General features: G+C 36.4%; 1 protein-coding gene across 3 annotated transcripts in view; it reads right to left on the bottom strand.

The window, feature by feature from the left end:
• LOC123716343 (ubiquitin carboxyl-terminal hydrolase puf) overlaps window positions 1-21,002 on the bottom strand; it is a 54,674-nt gene that overhangs the window by 23,449 nt on the left and 10,223 nt on the right. For 2 of the 3 annotated variants that reach the window (XM_045672033.1, XM_045672032.1), the window contains exons 14-35: window positions 20,000-20,078; window positions 18,546-18,742; window positions 18,076-18,256; window positions 17,657-17,813; window positions 16,205-16,499; window positions 14,567-14,756; window positions 14,314-14,442; window positions 13,555-13,734; window positions 13,081-13,408; window positions 11,015-11,139; window positions 10,728-10,847; window positions 9,919-10,041; window positions 8,898-9,047; window positions 8,695-8,806; window positions 7,937-8,151; window positions 7,342-7,510; window positions 5,391-5,617; window positions 4,369-4,572; window positions 3,706-3,878; window positions 2,450-2,616; window positions 1,680-1,770; window positions 99-273 (exon numbers count right to left, since the gene is read on the bottom strand). In XM_045672033.1, the coding sequence (XP_045527989.1) occupies window positions 99-273; window positions 1,680-1,770; window positions 2,450-2,616; window positions 3,706-3,878; window positions 4,369-4,572; window positions 5,391-5,617; window positions 7,342-7,510; window positions 7,937-8,151; window positions 8,695-8,806; window positions 8,898-9,047; window positions 9,919-10,041; window positions 10,728-10,847; window positions 11,015-11,139; window positions 13,081-13,408; window positions 13,555-13,734; window positions 14,314-14,442; window positions 14,567-14,756; window positions 16,205-16,499; window positions 17,657-17,813; window positions 18,076-18,256; window positions 18,546-18,742; window positions 20,000-20,078 (3,787 nt within the window). The remainder of the gene's footprint in view (window positions 1-98; window positions 274-1,679; window positions 1,771-2,449; window positions 2,617-3,705; window positions 3,879-4,368; window positions 4,573-5,390; window positions 5,618-7,341; window positions 7,511-7,936; window positions 8,152-8,694; window positions 8,807-8,897; window positions 9,048-9,918; window positions 10,042-10,727; window positions 10,848-11,014; window positions 11,140-13,080; window positions 13,409-13,554; window positions 13,735-14,313; window positions 14,443-14,566; window positions 14,757-16,204; window positions 16,500-17,656; window positions 17,814-18,075; window positions 18,257-18,545; window positions 18,743-19,999; window positions 20,079-21,002) is intronic. The other variant, XM_045672034.1, reaches the window with a different exon arrangement.

A 21,002-nucleotide genomic window follows, 5' to 3' on the forward strand; every position in this document is an offset into this window, starting at 1 on the left:
TAAGTGACTATAGTCTGTTATGAGAATAAATGTCTTTAAATAAAAATGATTACTACAAATACCTTAATTATATCAAATTTAACGTAATTATAAATTACCGTCATTTCTCCTCCGAAGCATTCCGCCGCTATATGGGCAGGGTCGAAAGGTTTGACTTCCGCATCGTTGAATAACAGCCAACGATCGTGCGTTCGTTCGCGATCGCGTATGAACGAGTAATAATGGCCGCCGTCTGCTGTGCCCGTGTGGACCGTTACACCAATCAATTCGTATCTAAAAAGTTATTAAATATTTACTATCTGATATAATAAAATATGTCTACATACTACTTATTAGTATTTGATACAGATTATGATAGCTTAATCTTATATTGATTCTATGTTAGTCTAACACTTTTCTCTATAACAAGGCAGCGCATATATACACAAATACATACTGTATTTTTTAAAGTTTTATATTACAGTTTTTTACATATATGTCGGAGGAAGTTGCCATTCAACGAGTTGCTTGTTGATTGTACAATAACACATTAAATTCTCTTTATCATTTAAACACGTTGCATTAATCTTAATTTAACTTAATACGCGATTTTACGATATTATAAAACCTAAAACATATTTCTGTTAACAAATTAGTGATTTTAGTTAAAATTAGTTACGTTTTTCTAATTTATAAGATTGTAATCGTTATTAAACACCACGACCAATGAGAGCAGAGCATTTTGCTCGAGTGGGGTCGAAGCGCCATCTATATATAGCCCAGTCCGTTGGTTGTTACGGGGCCCTTTTGAAGTGGAGACGGATCGAGTTGGATCCCTGAGTTTTTGTCGCTAGATTGGTGTATGGAACTCACTGCTCGGTCTTAAAACTTGATAATTTATTATTAAATAACTACCATAAAATATCAGTGTAAAGAAAATATTGTGAAAACTACAATCGTCGTGTTTTGTGCTCGCGCGCTTTACCCTCATGACGCCCACCAAATCTGCAACCACTTTTGATGACGTCACTGGGGAAGGTGTTTCTCCGACATATATATATTTTTTGTATATAATGTTTTGTATTGTTCCAAGTATATAGGACAGCATCTGTATGATTAGCTACCAGATTTATATTTTTTAATTCAGCAGATTCGAACTCAAACTCAAAATAAGTTTATTCATATAGGTAACCAAGTAGACTTATGAACATCAACAGAAAAGATGTTAAATTTATTATAATTTTTTATTTACTACCAGTTTGTAATCAAGGGCGTAGAACGGGCAAGAAGAGTTAGCAAGAAACTCTCAAGAAGATTAAGAAGAGACGCTTACAGAGATTTATTACTCTAACGGCGCTTTCAAAATATTAAATTTAAATGATTTTTTAAAATTTGTACCTAGTATTATTTAACATACATATTTTATATCTTAATCAATGGACTTTCTGTTTAAAAATCAATGGCGCTACAACCTTTTTAGGTCTGGCCTTCAGATTTATGTATCTGTTTGCCTTAGTCCCAAAAAGTCGAAGGGCTATATCAGGCCGATCACCTACTTGCCTATTAGATTGACAACAGATACAGAAAATTGAGAGCCAGACCTAAAAAGGTTGTAGCGCCAATGATTTGTTTCAATTTTAAATGCGTAGTTGAGTATCATGAAAAAAGAAAATTAAAACATACAATTATGTCATACTCACTCATAATGTTCTTCTTCAAAACTGTCATCGCTATCTGTAACAGGGCTGCTTTCGCCATCTTTTCTGAGCTCAGCCGATTTTCTTTTCTCTTCTGAAAATAAAATAAGCATCACATTAAAATACATAAATTCTCTTAATCATAAATAGTCAATACAAAATTCAAGAGGCTTTGGCTGGCTTAAAAGTAAAAGACAGCTCACAACGAGGCTATACGCTGTATTAAGGCCGGCAACACGTAGCATTGAGTGTCCATGGGCGCCGGTATCTCTTAACATCAGGTGAACCTCCTGCCCGTTTGCCCTCTGTTATATTAACACACAACTTTTGTAATTATTTTACTGATCAATTTGAAGCATACAAAACAAAATTAATTCGCTATTCCAGGCCTTGGAGAATTGACCAAGTGTCGACAATAACATCAATAAAAGGTACATTATCTGTAATTAGTTTATCGTTTTGACTCAGGGAGTGTTCAAGTAATACGTAAGGAATGGGGGGGGGGGGATTTGGGTGGTAATTTGGTCCTCTTGCAAAACGTTACGATGCGGGGCGGGGATTGAATCACGCGTTATTGTTAATATTATTTTCCACTTTCCAGTACTTTACACCACATAATGGTATGTTGTAGGTATAAAGAGCCACGTAACGTTTTACTATTGGATACAGAAAACGTTACGGCGGTTCATGGAGGGGGGGGGGGGTCCAAGAATCTGCAAAAACTGCGTGACGTAATACTTGAACGCTCCAGACAAAAAAATGTTATCACTTACCTTGATATTGCGCAGGCATCAAGTGCTTCTCTACGTAACCAGACATATCCAATCTCATGGGAAATGAGAAATGCGTGTTAACTTTCTCCTTCAACATCGTGAGCATGTTGAACGTATACCGCATCGTGTTGAAACACAATATGCGAGGTAGTTTTTTGAAGCACGCTCTATAAACACAAAACAATATTTCAGACCTGACCTACTTACGCCATACGAATTGTTTTTTGCTCCGTTTGGCGCACACATTTTGTCTCTGGCCAACTGAATACACCACAGACCATAGTGGCAAGTATGCGTGACCCATCATTTAACAATCATACTAAATAGATGTATATAGTAACGAACTTATTACAAGAGGCTTGGGAATCACTTTCCGAAAGAGGTGATTAGGGAATGCAATCCCGAAGCATAATATGACGAGATCCCGTTCGAGATTGACGGGATTGGGCTGCAATGGTCAGCGATTCTACACACATCCGCTCGGGACGCTTCACGCGACATTGAACAATACATAGGGTACATTGCAATGGACATTAGATGCCGGTTAGCAGATAGCTTTTGGAAATTACTTTCAAAATCACCAATTTTAATCTCCTTGAGCTATACCTACTTTTGTTTTGATTATGTTCATGTAATTAAAATTGTTTGTTGTTTAGTTCGTAATGTTAAAGGATAGGCTTTTGTTTTCTTTCAAATAGTATTTTATTTTAATTAATCTCACTATCCCAAACATGCAGTTTTCATCGTATTCAGTCACGTGAATTATTTTTTTAAACTATACGATATTCCTAGGACTGGGGTTGTTACAAAGCTCAAAAACACAGACACAGCGCACGCATATAACGAGCCTCAACTACACCATCAAATCCATACACACACATTCACGCATACTATTGTCTTAAACTACTTGTGTTTGATAAAAAAAAAACTGTTTTAAACATGTACCACGGAATAATTGTATTCCAATTACCCACAAAACAGGGACTAGCGATATATGAATTTTGTCCTATTTCTGTCATGAATAAAGTTTTTCTTATTATTATGTATAAAGTCAAACACTAATATGTTTAAGATTAAAACAACATTTGTCATCACAAACTATTCCCGTTAAAATAATCTTTGTCAATTACTTAAAACGCAACTGAAGTTTTGCAGAATGAACGATAACGTTATTTGTTATTATATAATTTTCTCTAGTTTTGTTAGTTAAAAAGAAAATGCTTGCTTTTAGAAACGTGAAAAATATAAACACTCACCTCTTTTCTGCGCGAACTTTGTTCGAACAATGCGAGCACGTGTAACAGTTGTCCCCTTCCAGAGTATCTTTGACCGTGACTTCGTCTAGACTTTGATGTAAATTTCGCATATCTGCCACCTGACATCGCACTGTGTAGAACTCTTCCAATGTTCGGGAGACGTGGGGACAATCCTGTAAAGTGATATTGTTAAAAACTTTTTAAGCAATCATAACGGAATCTAACTTTTCTGAGGGGATCAATGAAATCTTAAGTTAGTACGTCTAGTAGTTAGGACGTCTAATTTTATTGATATAACTACTTTACTGCGACATAAATACTGTCACTAGACTTTTTAGTAATCTGTGTAAAGAGTTTAATGCAATCTGTTTTGTGTTTTTTGTATTCACTACATATATACCAGAGGATACTCCTCCTAAATTGGTTTATTATGAAAAAAATTGTGCGTTTACTTGAAACTTATTTATGAACTTATTTTTCGAAAAATTATCTACTATATGCAACTTTACATAAATTGGTTAAATAAAGTTAAATTAGGTATTTTTTTTTCAACGCCGTTAAGGAAGTTTCACTTCAAAAACTCTGGATTGCAAATATTTTTCAGCAAGTCTCTAAATATGACATTTATTTAGAATTATATAAAAAAGAACAGGCAACACTTACCAAAGAGACAACATTATTACTGAGAACTCCACAGAATAAAGTCTTGACGAGTTTCTTTAGTTCAGGGGTCATTTCTTCAAGTTTCGATACAAGGTCAATGAAGAATTCAGCCATGTCTTTCTGTTCACCCGTGTTCAGAGGCTGATGATCCATTTGGTAAACTTTGCAAAAACTTCTCGGATTGTATGCTTTTCGCTCGCTTTCCTGTAAATTTAAACCAACCGATAATGAGGATGTGAGGAAATATTTCTAGAGGCCGGAAGACTGTCACTTTGTTAAAGCAGTAATAATCTAGATTTTTCTTTGAAATCTTAAGTCGTTTGTTAAATGTTAAGTTTTCTGTCTCGTATATATTGTTTATTTATGATTTTTTTCGGCTTTGTATATTATCTAAGTGTTTTATAATATATATGTCGCAGCCAACTAGCTTAAATAGCCGTTCAGTTAAACGGATAGACTGTTAGTCTATCCGTTTAACTGGCGGCCTGAAAGATGTTCAGCCAGTTGATCAAACAGCTTGGCAAATGACTTGGACCAATGACGTTTTATTACTTGCCTAGCCTGTTGACTGTTAATTTAAATTTAGTTCCACTTTCTGCCACTCTCAAACTAATAAATAAATATATTTCAATACTAAATTTATGTTATATAAAATATAATTTTCTTCCTAGTTCGACTCGATACAATGATGTTCAAGAGTCTTAGTGTAGGGAACACTATATATTGTCTTGAAACAATTCACAATTCACATCGCCTTTTTTATTAAATTAAAAAAAATTATAAGTACAAGAAAAAACTTTGTAGGTCCTATCTGGATATATGTTATGTAATGAACACTTGCAACAAACGCTCGATTCTAAAAATACCTTGGCTTGTGGTACAATACTAGAGACAATATCGGGCATATAAGGCTAGGATATTTACTGGGCTGCTGATTATGAAAATTTAAATAACTTTAAAAAGCTTTTTATTTAAATTTGCCTCGTATAATGGCAATATCTAATCTCGCAAATAATTCTCACCATAAGATAAGCGAACATCCGTTGCATCTCGTGCAAGGTGCTCGCATGACGGCTGTTCGCGGGATCCGCCCCCAAAATGGCGGCCCGTGCATGTGGCATCATGAACAAGTGTTGCATACAAGATGCCATGTAGCAAGTAGCACCGAGGTTTGTTAAGCCCACGTAGCCACACTCCGAGCGGGACTCTTCGGCCGGCCAGTAGTCCCACGGGTAGGATGACGAAGGGCCTGAAATTTTTACGCTCACTTATGTAAGGAAGCAAGCCAGAAACTCGTATGTGATTAGTTCTTATGATTTTTACATTACAACAATCAATATTCGTAAGTTATTAAACTATAGTCCACGTATTATAAACTAACGCTTCGGGTCATAAATCTGGTATTGTCTTTTGTTAACATTGCTTTTACACATTTAAAGATAATATAACTTTCTCTACAGCTGTGATACTATGTGACATTCAACACCGTTTGTCTTCAATCACCATGACCACGCACGCTGCAAAGCACGCGAAACGTCGGAAAAATTTAATATTATGTAAAATAATTATAAGTTTATAATAATACATAGCTTCAATCCGGTAAAAAAGTGTTTTCTTTAGATATTTATCTGTCTGTCTCGCTCTTACAGGTGTTGGTGTGCGTAAGAAGTGTATATTGATATTTACGATCGATATGCATACTGTTATCACTGTAATGTTTTTTCACTATGTTTTATAATTTGAGGTCATTTGTTTTGTTATGAGTATTATTTATCTGTGTAGACTAATCGATTATAAACATAGAGGATTGATTTTTACTCTACATTAACCACTCGCATACAAAAATAGAACTTAAGCGGAATGTTAATTGCTATGAAACGAAAGACTACTCTTCTTGAATAAAATCCCAGAGGCTTTATCTCTGCCTTATAATAAAATAAAATAAATTAATAAAAGGCTAACTTCAAAGTCAACGATTATCTAGTTGATAATAGCGCCCGGGACTAGTGCTAGACAGGCTATTTACAATTAATTTGCGATATTTGTTTTAAAGTAAGTGTTGTTTCATGATTTGCTATTTTATAAGAGTACGGAGAGTTTGTTACACCTGCTTTTTCTCTCGGCCTACATCCTCTGTCTTCTTTGCCTATGAGTATGGAGGTCTACCTATTCAATTTAATGACGTGGAACAAGTGATACTTGTATCCTATGTACCATAATAAACATATTTGTTTTTATTTCAATAACTGCAAATTAACAGTTCCTGTGATGAGAGTGCCTCCGTCTCCGTCCGACAATTGAGGAAATCGCAACGTATACAACTAAAAAAGCCTGAGTGAGCAAAATGTACAGCCATCGCTCGTATAGATATATTGGTGCACGCCGTCCGCAACCATTATGGAGGACGCCCATTGGTTGTAAAATTTGTAATCCTGTTTTTTATTGTGTGTCCTTGTAGACGCGGCCATTTGTAAAATAGTTTACATGCTGATTGTATAACCGTGACCGTATACAAAATATATTAAAAAAAACACCTAATTAATGAGCAGTGTTGGCCTAGTGGCTTCAGCGTGCAACACACATCCAGGTCATTCGATCTCCGGCCATGCACCAATGGATTTTCATTCTATGTACGCATTTAACATTCGCTCGAACGGTGAAGGAAAACATCGTGAGGAACCTTGCCTTAGACAACAAGGCGTGCGTCAGGCACAGAAGACTGATAACCTACTTGCCTATTAGATTGACAAATGATTATGAAACAGATACAGAAGTCTGAGGCCCGGACCTAAAAGGTTCTTTTGCTGCTGTAGGGAAAAACGATGAGAGTAAACTTTTTCTATTGTTAGTGTCGTGTCAAAAAAATTGAAAAGGATTTTTTACGCTAAAGTAGTAAAACTTCTAACGCGTTTCACACACGTTTTTTTTGTTGAAACTAAAGTTTTTAAAACCATTCCATTAAACGTCACTCACCAGGTTTATGGTGATCCATGAGTTTCTGATAAAGCACCATATAATTATCAGGTGCGCCTCGCACCAATTCGACCAGCAGATCATAGGCCGCAGCACGCGATTTTTGTGACTTGCATTTAGGCAAATTCCGTTGAGTTGGGTTCGGAACGTCGAATAAAAATCCAAATATCTAAAAAATATTAAGTATACAGCTTCTGGTACATTTTGCATTACTAAGTAGTTTTTTAATAGAAGCAAAATTTTGTAAGTATTTTTTTTTAATTGAGCTAACTTTATAATGTCTTTACGAAAACACTTTTTAAACGGATTGAAGCTATGTATTATTATTAAAAACTTATAATTATTTACATAATTTAAATACAGATAACACAATTTTCGCTGCAGCTGTGATACTTTTGACATTTAACACCATTTGTCTTCAGTCACCGTGACCACGCACGTTGAAAAGCACGCGAAACGTCGGTTTTTTTTTTAAATTATGTAAATAATTAAAAGCTTATAATAACAATACATAGCTTCAATCCGTTTAAAAAGTGTTTTCTTAATGTGTAAAAGCTATGTTAACAAAATACAATACTATTTATAATTGTCTTACCATTTCTAGTGTGCTAGTACCCTGTTCAGAGGTTTTGAATGTGAGTGGATGCTTCAAGAGATGCGTGAGGAGACTCAATTGGCCGTACAACCCGTCATCCGGGGTGCAAGGCTCCTCTCTCTTCTCTATTAGTTCTCTTTTCTCCAAGGAGCAGCTGATCTGTTCGCAGAGCTCGTTCAGATCGGGAGCACCGGTCTCTTCTGATAGGGCACCTTCTGAAATATTCAAATTTCTCTCGTTGACTCTTGACTCGATTTGATAAATTTAGACTTATACGTTTCACTTTGTTTGTTAAAGGACGCTGTAAAGTGTTTGGTGGCGTGGTCACGGTGACTGAAGACAAAAGGTCTTGAATGTCAAAAGTATCACAGCTGTAGATAAAATTGTGTTATCTGTATTTATTTATCCGGAGTTTGTATCGACAGCTGTGATACTTTTGACATACAAGACCTTTTGTCTTCAGTCACCGTGACCACGCCTACCACGCCACCAAACACTTTACAGCGTCCTTTAACAAACAAAGTAAAACGTATAAGTCTAAATTTATCAAATCGATACGCCTACGCACGCTGTAAAGCACGCGAAACGTCGGAAAAGTTTAAATTTAAAATTATGTAAATAATTATAAGTGTATAATAATACAAATAGCTTTAATCCGGTTAAAAAATTGTTTTATTTCAATGTGTAAAAGCTAACCAAAGACAATACTATGAACGTTAAAGAAATTCTCGTAACTGAACTAAGGTGACTTATATTACCTTTGAAGAAGTCCTCGGGCAGACCATCTATTAGCCGACAAACAAGCCAGAAGTAATCACGACAGGCCGGTCCATACGGCTCTTTGCCTTCTTCCGCGTGATGGTGGACAACCTAAAAAAAATTCAATATAAAGTTCAGAATCTGAAACGCAATTGAAGTTACAAAGCGATGCTCCTTTTAAACGCGTCGAGCGTAAACAAACCTCGTGATGATGATGGTGGGGTTGATGATGAGGTCTCATGTCAGCAGCTCGCGGCAGGTGCTGGAGTAGCAATTGCAGCAGTGGAGCCAGTACTGCGACTTCGCCACCAGCGCATAGTCTATACAGTGCGCTGCCCGCTTCGCGACGCACCTGTATGGATTTATTTAATTTTTATTCTAAAATCTACGTCCTGAACATTGACCCTTAAAACTATATGACTGTCATATATAACCGTTTTTGACATACCACATGTCACACATAAGTCGTAATAAGTGTTTTTTTTTCTCTACATGGGAACTGAGTCTATCTGGTAGGTGATTATGCAGATCTATGGCTTATATAAGCAGCAGGAGTGTCAAATCTCGCTTTTTGTGACTGAGGGACTGTATTTATTTATAAACTAGGTCTGGCCTTGGCGTCTCGGAATAAGTGTTTAAGAATTTAACTTTATTTTACAATAATATAACAAACATAGTGTTATTATTTATTGCCGTCTTTTTTTGTGTGTTGTGTAACTGCAAATGTGTCTGTGTAATTACAAAAAAAGATGTAACACTCATTAAGATTCTATTATCATAATTTGACCGTTCATACACAATTTTATATTAAAATAATAAGCCCTGAGTACATACCTTGTTCCCTTATATACTTAACATAAAGCAAGACCCACAATTGTCGTAAGGATATCGATAACACAAATTTGGGAACAATAAGTGAACTTAGACAGATAATATACTACTAATTCTATTACAATAAGCACAAACAAAATACAAAATTGAGGTCGTAACTAATAAAAATAAGTCGCAAAAATGTAACCTAAGCGAAACAAAATGACGATCGCTCTCAACAAAATTTATAAAAAATTTTAATATGTATTTCGAACAACGATTTTTTCTAGACTTTCTGCCTCTGCTTTTGCACTTTCAATGACACAATTTAAAATGCATCTTCAATTATCAACAAACCCTGATACAGTGTTGCGGTGAATTTAGTTCCGTGAATATGTTTTAAAGTTACTCACGGCTGGGTCCGCATCATCAAGTAAGAGCCTGGGAGCGGCTTTCCTCAAAGCCCAAGCCAGGGCTGCCGCTTCGCCGCCACCTCGTGCCCAAACCACGCACATGCGCATCGCGTGTTGTACCACCTACAAAAACTCTACTTATTCACGAGGCAAATAAAAACATAGTATCGAATAGATTATTTTTTTCATTACACTTACTAGAGAATATTAAGAAGAAGAATTATAAATTCATGATTTCAAGTCTTTTTAAAGCTGAACTTCTTTAGGAGCACGAGAGTAAAATTTTGACAGAAACGTCACGAAGATGTGCAGCGTATTTGACGAAGAAAAAGGAGAGAGCTATTGAGACCGATCGAGAGAGAGTGAGAAAGGCAGATCGAGAAAAACTACACGCTATTGGTTGATGTATTCGTTTAGTAGTTACATATTAGAACTTTAGACGGCAATTCTGTCGCATAACGTCTTGTTATTTATTTATATTATCATTAGCACTTATACAGTGTGTAAACAATGTGTAATTAATTTACAAAGACGTTTCACTTCTGACATATGTACTTTGTACGCACGGACTTTTTTATTATTCAGATATCCGTCTCGGTGTTTATTTAGAAAATTGAAACTACCCTTTTATTATAGAAAAACTAGAAAACGATTCAAGAAAATATATTTTTCAATGGACAAAAAAATTTAATCAAAATATATAATTAAAAATTCAAAACAAATTGGAGACAATACATCGATTTTTATCAATGAATTCTAAAAAATACATGAATTATATACATATTTTATTCGTGTGTATGTTTGTTTACCTGAGCTCGTCCCCAAAATCCAGTCTTATAAGTGATAGGTTCTTTAGCGGTGGCTGCCTCACACAGAATTGATATCAGTCGATCTGTCGTTTCCTCAACGCTCATTAATGCTAATAATGCCTAGAAATAATTAAAATATTTGATTTACATTTCTGAAATGTTACAACTGTACTAAGAAGCTTAATTTTAAACATTTTTGTTAACCAACGTTTAGGCTTTTCTATGTTCGATATTGGGTGAAATAATTATTTAGTAACACTGTCTCACAAAAGGTCGATTAGTCTTACTGGATGGAGTTTAGGTGTTTGTCCCGCCTCCGAACAGGGTAAAGTTCCGATACGGCACAGTAGTTGTAACAGCAGCGCCAAAGAATCCTGCCTCCATTCGCTGTCATCGTTACGTTGAAGAGCACCTATAAACATATTTGAGTGTTGTAATTATAAAAAAAACAGCTTTCAGTTCATCTGATATTAAGTAATACATCAATGATGAGGGCTCGCGAGAGCCTTTTAAGAATTGGTACGCATTTTTCTTGAAGCACCCTAAATCGAATTGGTTTGGAAATACTTCAGTGAGCAGCTTCGGTTTCCACATAGAGGTGGCGCGCAAATGTCCTGCCTTAAGAAACGTTCAGTTGTGGAACCGCGGACGTCGAGGCGATACAATCAAGTTGTTTATGAGTTGACGACATTTATTTTAATATCATCCAACGTCCTGGCGTTTTAATAAATTATATACGACATTTTAATATCTACGGACGTTGGGATCGGGCCGTACAATCACGTACACGTACTCGTTTAAGCTATCATAATCGACATAATAATTTAATAAATCCCCATTTAGACTTTGAATTTAATTCATAATATTTTAAGCGTAATAGTGACAATAACAGTTGAGCAGCGCTCCGTGGGCGTATTTGGAACTAAACTAACTTTGTACAACGTATAAAACTTGTCTAAAATAACCTAATAATATTTAGGGCAAAAAATAAAATCATTCCTATCTTTCAACTGCCAAAAGTTCAAGACGTTAAAATCACTAACAAAAAAATGGAAGAAATATCTGGGTCTTAGAATAGATACACATTTAATGTGGAACATTCATGTTTCACACATTATTACCAAACTGAAATCACTTATAGGCAGATTTTGGTCAATATCAAAATGTATTCCGCAATCCGTACGTCATCTAATTTATAATTGTTTAGTCAAGCCACATTTAATTTTTTTTTATGTAATAGCAGGCAAACGGGCAAGAGGCTCACCTGATGTGAAGCGATACCGCCGCCCATGGACACACACATTGCCAGAAGGCTCGCAAGTGCGTTGCCGGCCTTTCAAGAATTGGTACGCTCTTTTCTTGAAGGACCCTAAGTCGAATTGGTTCGGAAATACTTCAGTGGGCAGCTGGTTCCACATAGTGGTAGTGCGCGGCAAAAACTGCCTTAGAAAACGCTCAGTTGTGGAACGACGGACGTCGAGGTGATACGGATGGTATTTCGTATTTTGCCTTGACGTCCGATAATGAAACTCAGCTGCGGGTATTAGACCGAACAACTCTTCTGTACACTCCCCATGGTAAATGCGGTAGAAGATGCAGAGGGACCCAACATCTCTACGCAACGCCAAGGGATCAAGCCGCACGGAAAGTGATTGGTCGTCGACGATTCGAACCGCTCTTCGTTGAATACGGTCAAGTGGAAGGAGCTGGTACTGGGGAGCTCCCGCCCAGAGGTGAGAACAGTATTCCATGTGGTAGTCATATATCTAATTGAAATATGGAGTACAGCATGCAAAAAAATAATTTCTAACTTACAAACACTAGATAAAAAAAAATTAACACAGACTAATAAAATCTACCAAAAAACCAAAATTATGACGATTAAACAACTATATGTTTATAGCACCTGTATCTTAAATTAATTAATTTAAAAAAATCAAACACTACACGCAATACTCGTTGAGCGAGTTTGAACGGTGACTGAAGACCCAAAAAAACCAAAAACCCGTCTGCAAAACCCTGTAATCTTTAAGTCGATATCAACTTCGGGGAAATAAATACAGATAACACAACTTTCCCTACAGCTGTGATACTTTTTGACATTCAACATCTTCTGTCTTCAGTCACCGTGACCACGCACGCTGTAAAGCACGCGAAACGTCGGAAAAATTTAAAATTATGTAAAATAATTATAAGTTTATAATTAATACATAGCTTCAATCCGGTTAAAAAAGTGTTTTCTTTCAATGTATAAAAGCTATGTTAACAAAAGACAATATAAATAAAGTTCTTTAAACATAAAATTACCTAAAGAATAAATTAGATTCTGCATATCGATCTACTAAACACTCACCAGTCATCATAATATCATAGAGCAGCCTCAAACCACCCTTCTTAATAAATACTTCATTCCAACTGTCCGCAGTCTTGTCATCAGTTTTTTCAACATTAATCCCAGATGTTTCCTTCACATTTGGACTGCCATTGTTCGAACTCAACTTGTCAATAATATGGAGGGAGTACATAAGTTTCTGGGGACTTGTCGGGTCTAACAATTCTGGCAACTTATTTTCGGTGGGATTCTGAAACGCCTCCAACAGTGTCGGATTGAGGGGCACCGCTTGAAGAATATCCCAGACCCGACGTGACAGCAATTGGGCTTTTGTATGAGCCATTAGTTCCTGAAAACATATGAAGAAAAAAAACGGGTTTCATATATCTATATATATATAATGCTTAAATCTTTGAAAACAAAATCCAAGACATCTAGGTTAATTTATGTTTAAACCAAGCATTTCTCAAAACATGGTGGTCATTAAAGCCTCACCCCATTAGTAGCAGGTTCCTTCATCTGTCCCAGCGCCTGCATCAGCGTGAAGAGCTGGTGAAAGTAAGTAGGATCCAGCAATAGGTGTGTGGGAAGCCGCGCACGCGCAGGTGCCGGTTGGGCGGAAGGCCATTCCGCCCATGCCCCGCGACTGCCCACGCCCACAGATACGAAAACAAGCTGTAACGTGGAAAATTTTAACAAATATAAAAAGGAGGTACAATGTAAAAACTGCTACTAGAGAATTTAATTTTATATGAATTTAAAGTGTACTTAATTATATTACAATAAAAAGTAAAAATAAGTTGTTAATTTTAATAAACGTATCTTATTTTTTTTTGTTTTAAACTTTTTAAGATTTGCAATGTCTGTGTATATGTCGTGCATACTTGTAATGATTTTGTAATATTTTCTCAGTGCGTGAGTAACCTAAAGTTAGTATTGTACTTTATTAACATAATTTTAACACATTTAAAGTATGTAAAAATAATTATAAGTTTATAATAATACATAGCTTCAAACCGGTTAAAAAGTGTTTCTTTTAGTTAAGTAAGTTTGGCTAAAAGTTAGTTAAGTTACTCGTCTCTATACATATAATTAGTAAATAAAAAAAAACATGTTATTAAAAACTTTAACACGCAGTAGTACTAAATTTAAACCTATTTAATAATTGTTAAAGGCTTAAAAGACTTCATCATAACGCCTACTTAAAATATAGTATGAAAATGAGTAATTGTTATATAACTTTTAAATATTCACCTGATTGTCTTTAAATCCCATGTCATATAAAGTACGTTCATCATAATCTATGGTCAGCTCTTGTCCTTGAGTAATCATGCGCAATGGACCATCACTTGACAAGGCAGTCACAGCATCCTCTCCTTGAATCTAGAAATTGTGTTATTACTTTAGTATTAGACTTAGGAATTATGTTTTCGAAATATGGATCCAAAGTGTTTCTGGAGTTCAGATGACGGTATTAAACGTGGTTTAATTTTTTAAAATAACTAACCTGTTTCTCCCACCAGACATGCACATGTGCCCTTAGGTGGGCTACTAGATCTGAATGGTGCAGGGTGAGTACGGCCCTAGGTCCGGCGCCTGCCGGCTGCAAAGTCACGCGCACGCTGCCTGCGCCCGTTCCGCCCCCTTCCCACGCACCCGTTTCGGCTAACGCCCAACGCCGTAAGTGGTATGCGTATCTGGTAGAGCAAATGTATTATACCAAAAATATATATATTGTTACGAAGACGGGTCGACTGCATGTTTCTAGATTTTTCCACTAGTTAGAGAACTTTTCAGCAGGCTGTAATATGATTTCTGACCGTTTCAGGAGAGGGTCAATCACATATTAGAAAATTGTAATTTTCATAATGTTACCCTAGTTTTCAGGAAGCTGAAACCTTTTTTCAGTCGGTTTCAGAACATGTGTAGTCGAGTGGTGCAGGTTTCAGGAGATCCGTTTTCAGGCGTTTTCAGGCCTAGGTATAACCCTTTGATGAAGGAATATTCTAGACCAAACTTTCTAGGTGTGAGACAAAACGAAATGATACGAGAGAGAGAGAGAGAGAGATCAGAACTTTCTCGAAACTAGACGAGCCCTCTAGAACGCCGTACGACAAGGACGGAGTAACGTGCGAAAGAGACAAAGAGTGCGGACGTTCTAAAATTGTGCAATCGCTCCTCAGTAGCAAGCCCGCCTAGAAAGTTCTCGAATATTGTTTAGAATTATTCCCAGGGATATATAAGCGAGCCGAAACGCGACTAGTCGCCTTTAGTTTGGAATGCGATAACAAGGAAGAAACACCGAAGCGATAAAGTGCGAATAAAGTGAATACAAGTGATAAAGTACTGTGTGAAGTGTGCATAAGTGAAGTAATTAGTGACTGTGTTTTTGTGCGTTATTAGTGAATCTCTGCAATTAATTTGTGCCCATAAATTCCTCATTGATTTATCAAGAAATAAACCCTTGAAGAAATCTACGGAATTTTCTATCCGATCCCCTAGCTCGTAACAATATGAATTATATATTTTTTGATTACCCGTACAGCTGTCTATCATGAAGCTCACAAATCGCAAACCATTATCCACTCTACACCTCCGTGATTTCATTCTAATAAGGTTTCATCGGTATTTGAATATCTTAAATCGTTAAGCTAGCATTTTATTTTGAAACGTGAAAACCAGCGTAATACGAAGCTTTTCAAAAATTACACACAACGTAACATAATCAAAAATGTTAAAGTGTATATAGGAAATTGTTTTTTTTTTTTAATATTTTGTAATTGCTTTTTACTTATATTAGTTTCGATATATCGATATGTATATGCCACTGGAATATAACAAAATCAGCAAGTTAAACTTTCGTACGATAAATTGTATTATTTGACATCTCGTGGTAAATTTATAAACGTAAGATTCTAATCGGTTAGGTTACGTTAGGTTAGGTTAGGTTCGATTCGACCAATCAGAGCATTTACTTATTATATTACGCGTGAGTTCGGTAGGTTTATCAATTAAAACTTGCGGATTTTGTTTATTTTCCCGAGACATATATAATTAATTATTTCCTACCTGATACCATAATCAACTGTTGCAAGATTGTTTCATTATTATTTTTAAGTAATATTTAATATAAAAAAAAACTAACCTCCTCTTAAACGTATCCAAATGAGTTTTCAACAAAAGCAGCGCCCTCTGTATGCATTGCAACGCTGCCTCTTCCGTCATATGTTCATATATATTTTGTTTGTCGGCGACTTTCTCCTCTTTTCCGCATTTGTCATCCTGGTTAGAGGTACCTTCGCCATCTTGGCTCTTCGATATGAGTCTCTCGGCGGCCGATGACAGGTGGAACATGCATTTTGACACAAAGTCGTCCTCTTGCTGCAATTGCTGTCCCATGTAGTAACTGTTCAGATACTGAATAGCGCCCATTGAGACGTCTGAAAAGTGAAATACGAATAGAAATTAACTTCATATAATTTTGAAAGAAAACACTTTTTCACCGGATTGAAGCTATGTATATTATAAACTTATAATTATTTTACATATTTAACAGTCGATATCAACTTCGGGGAAATAAATACAGATAACACAACTTTCTCTACAGCTGTAATACTTTTGACATTCGACACCTTTTGTCTTCAGTCACCGTGACCACGCACGCTGTAAAGCACGCGAGACGTCGGAAAAATTCAAAATTATGTAAAATAATTATAAGTTTATAATAGTACATAGCTTCAATCCGGTTAAAAAGTGTTTTCTTTCAATGTGTAAAAGCTAAAAAAGACAATATTTCATATAATTTTTCTCAACAAATCCCTAAGTAAAGGAACTAAACGTAACAACTGTGCATATTTAATTATAAAGTTAGTGTAAGAAAGTATGTATCAGTTAATGTAGCGGCGAAGTAGACCGAGAGGCAAGAGGAATGAAATAAAAATATGTAAACTGATAGTCCTTCGTCTCATTACTTGTCTTTTTTATAGAACAGGGGGGGGAGGCAAACAGGGAGGAGGCTCACCTTTTTTTTCATAAAACAGAGGGCAAACGGGCAGGAGGCTCACCTGATGTTAAGTGATACCACCGCCCATGGACACTCTCAATGCCAGAGGGCTCGCGAGTGCGTTGCCTTTTAAGAATTTGTACGCTCTTTTCTTGAAGGACCCTAGGTCGAATTGGTTCGGAAACACTTTAGTGGGCAGCTGGTTCCACATAGCGGTAGAGCGCGGCAAGAACTGCCTTGAAAAACGCTCAGTCGTGGAACGGCAGACGTCGAGGTGATACGATGTTACGTCACCTGATGATAAGTGATACCGCCACCCATGCACACTGTCAATACCAGAGCATGCCGGAGCAAGAATTGGTACCCTCTTGAAGAAGGACGTCGATTTGGTTCGGAAATAATTCTTCTTTCTTCTTAAACACAAGAAGCGTGACCTCGCCTCAGCAGTTGCCAGTCCCCTCTGATAGGTGTTTAGGAAATGGGTGCGTTAAGTTCAGAAAATTAGAACAGCAAGGACTTGGATGTCGTGAACAGTTATGTGTAACAAAAAAATACACAAGAAGTGATTATCAGATGTATTTATTGAAACTATACCTGTACTATTGGCCCTGAGGGCGATCTTCCACAGATGGTCCATAGCCAGCGTGTGCGGATGGTGGGGATGATGTGGATGTGCATCTCCAGCCCCCAAAGCCATTCGTGCCAGATTACATAACTGCTGGTACAAGCTGAGACCCATTATACTTATTGTCTGTAATACAAACATTTGTTAAGGTGAGGAAAACAATAAAATATTTTATATATTAAATTAATATTTATTTTCGTCGTGATTTCTACCACTGGAGAATATTCTGAATCTGGAAAAGAACTAGAAAAATGGACTGTATCCGCTGAATTACGATTTTTTGGAAGCAGTAATATTCCGTGTCTTTAGAGGCACTCACAAAATAAAAAAAAATATTTTATTACACATAAAATTAGCAATAAAAACAAAAAGAACAATGAATGGATACCTCAGGATCCAAAGTGGGCATCTTCTCAACGTACAAAAAACGCAGAGCATCCAGCCCCAAAGCATGTTGATCTGGTGACTTTGAGTGCGATAACAACCACGAGTAGAGGCAGTCTGCACACTCACTAGTACCTTCAACTACTAGGCATTGCCACAATTCTTCCACTTGATCTACTGTTAACCTAGAAAATTTTAAAATATATTTAAAAGAGAAGTTTATTAGAATGCATACACAAGTTGGCTACCTATACTATAGATAGGTTACCACATCAATATATTTAATTATAAAAAATATACATTTTGCAATCAAGACAATCAAGTGTGTCATATTGTTAATAAGTAAAGATATCTTTGTATTTGTTTAGTATATATATGATGTGTAAAACCTTGTGGAATTATCAACAGCATGGACTATAAATAAGAAAATTAGGTAAACAACAATTAAACATAATCTATCATAATACAACTTACTGGAAGTTGTGTGGCGATCCAACGGGTGAGAATATAGCAGTCAAAAAGTGCAAACGCACTGTTAGCTCAGTGATATGTGCGTAATGTTGCGCCTCGGAGGTCGGTTGGGACGCATTCGCTCTTTGCTTGACGTAGTGACGGAGGTCCTCAAGAAATAGGCGCATCATACCACGCTCGCGTTCCGCCCACATTACCACCTAAAGGTGACATATATTGGTAATATTGGGTTCTGAGACAAAGTCACTCTGCGAAAGGCGTCACCCACTAACTTAAAACTAGTTTCACGTGAGGGATCGTGAGCTTATGTAACGTCTATACAAATTCAATTGGCGTTGGTCCGTTCGCAATTTGAATCAGTCTCGTGGCTATAGAGAGACAACATTACAAAGATGAAAGCCCACAGGAAACAAATTTGCTTTAACGACAGACATTAATAACTTATTGAACTAGCTGAGATTAATAACAAAATATTCATCATAAACATTTGTTTAGCAACAATGTTGAATCAACGTGTTGCGGAGTTGCTGTCAACAGTGCGTGTTGCTGGCAACAGTGCGTGTCGCCCGACGAGCAGCAACTTCCGTTTATCAACAAATGTTGACGTATGTGGATATTTTTACGACCGTTTTATAGCAGAAGTGTGGAGCAATGATAAAATAATTGAAATAATAGAGCTGTTTCCATCAAAAGCATTAGTATGGAATTCCTCATAGATAGACAGGATAGGAGAAAGATTTCCAAATACACCCTAAATATACCAATCAAACTCTGTTTAGTTTCTTCTTTATAACTACAGGTAATATGCATTGCACTTCTTGCCTACCTTGTAATTTAATAAAAAAATTCTTTACTCACAGTGGTTGCCTGGAGATCGCTCGAAAGCGATAAGGCCGCCAGTTGCCCTCCTTTTCATTTAATTATGTTCAATTTTTATGTTGTAATGTAACGAAGTGTTAATAAATAAATAAATTTTCTATTTGCAGAAGATAGTTTCACACCCTCTTTTTTAATTAGAAATCCCATTCATAAGATACAGATAACACAACGACACTACTACACTACTACACTACTACCTCGGGCAACATTTAAACGCAGACTGGCGTGTGGACAACCTATATTGATTTAAACAAAGTTTCTAGCAACATTCTTGTCACTCATCAACAATGGTGATCAACTGTTGCTAAACAAATGTTTACCATGAATGAATGAATGAATGAAGACTATGCGTATAGAAACTAATTTATTTAAAAACAAGTAAAAAAAGGTCGTTCATTTTGTTTTACTAACTGTTAATTCAGTCAACGGAAAGAGATAAGTCAATAATCAAAGATAAGGTTTTGTTAACGTTTTTACAAAAGTATTTTTTTTTAAATCCTGTTGAGAATGTTATCAGTATTGCGATCACTCCCAAGTTTTAAACAATTAGTTTTTGTCTTATAATAAAAATTCCATACCTGATGCATATCCAGGCCGCGTAGTTGTTGAAATGACGAAAACAACTTTGGTAGTAAACGTAGAGAGACAGCAACGGATCTGAAAAATCGAAACAACTTCAACCGAACTGAAAACGTTTAAGAATCCAAGGCTTTCTTTTCCGGGATACAGAATTTTATAATCTACATATAATAAATATATGTTGCTGTCAACAGTGCGTGTTGCTGAGTTGACAACGACATGTTGACGAGTTCTCGCCCGACGAGCGGCAACATCCGTTTATCAACAATTGTTGACGTATGTGGATACAGACTTTTATAATATACATATAATAAATATATGTTGCTGTCAACAGTGCGTGTTGCTGGGTTGACAACGACATGTTGACGAGTTCTCGCCCGACGAGCGGCAACATCCGTTTATCAACAATTGTTGACGTATGTGGATACAGACTTTTATAATCTACATATAATAAATATATGTTGCTGTCAACAGTGCGTGTTGCTGAGTTGACAACGACATGTTGACGAGTTCTAGCCCGATGAGCGGCAACATCCGTTTATCAACAATTGTTGACGTATGTGGATACAGACTTTTATAATCTACATATAATAAATATATGTTGCTGTCAACAGTGCGTGTTGCTGAGTTGACAACGACATGTTGACGAGTTCTCGCCCGACGAGCGGCAACATCCGTTTATCAACAATTGTTGACGTAAGTGGATACAGACTTTTATAATATACATATAATAAATATATGTGACAAACGAAACGGAAGGTTTTTTATTAGTATTCATAAACATTACAGTCGACGCATTTTAAACTGTATTTTCGGACAATAAATGTCACTGACAGTTGGAATGTGCACGCAATGCAACTCGTTATCGATACTTAGCCACCTGCGCACGCGGCGTCGATGCGTCATCCTAACCTTCATTTTATAAAACTATTTTAAGTGATCCAGCACCACCTCTGACAATTAACCTACAGGAATATGACACAGATGGGAATGATACGGAGG

Source organism: Pieris brassicae, chromosome 11 (genome assembly GCF_905147105.1).
Source record: "Pieris brassicae chromosome 11, ilPieBrab1.1, whole genome shotgun sequence".
In the NCBI taxonomy this organism is placed as follows: Eukaryota; Metazoa; Arthropoda; class Insecta; order Lepidoptera; family Pieridae; genus Pieris; species Pieris brassicae.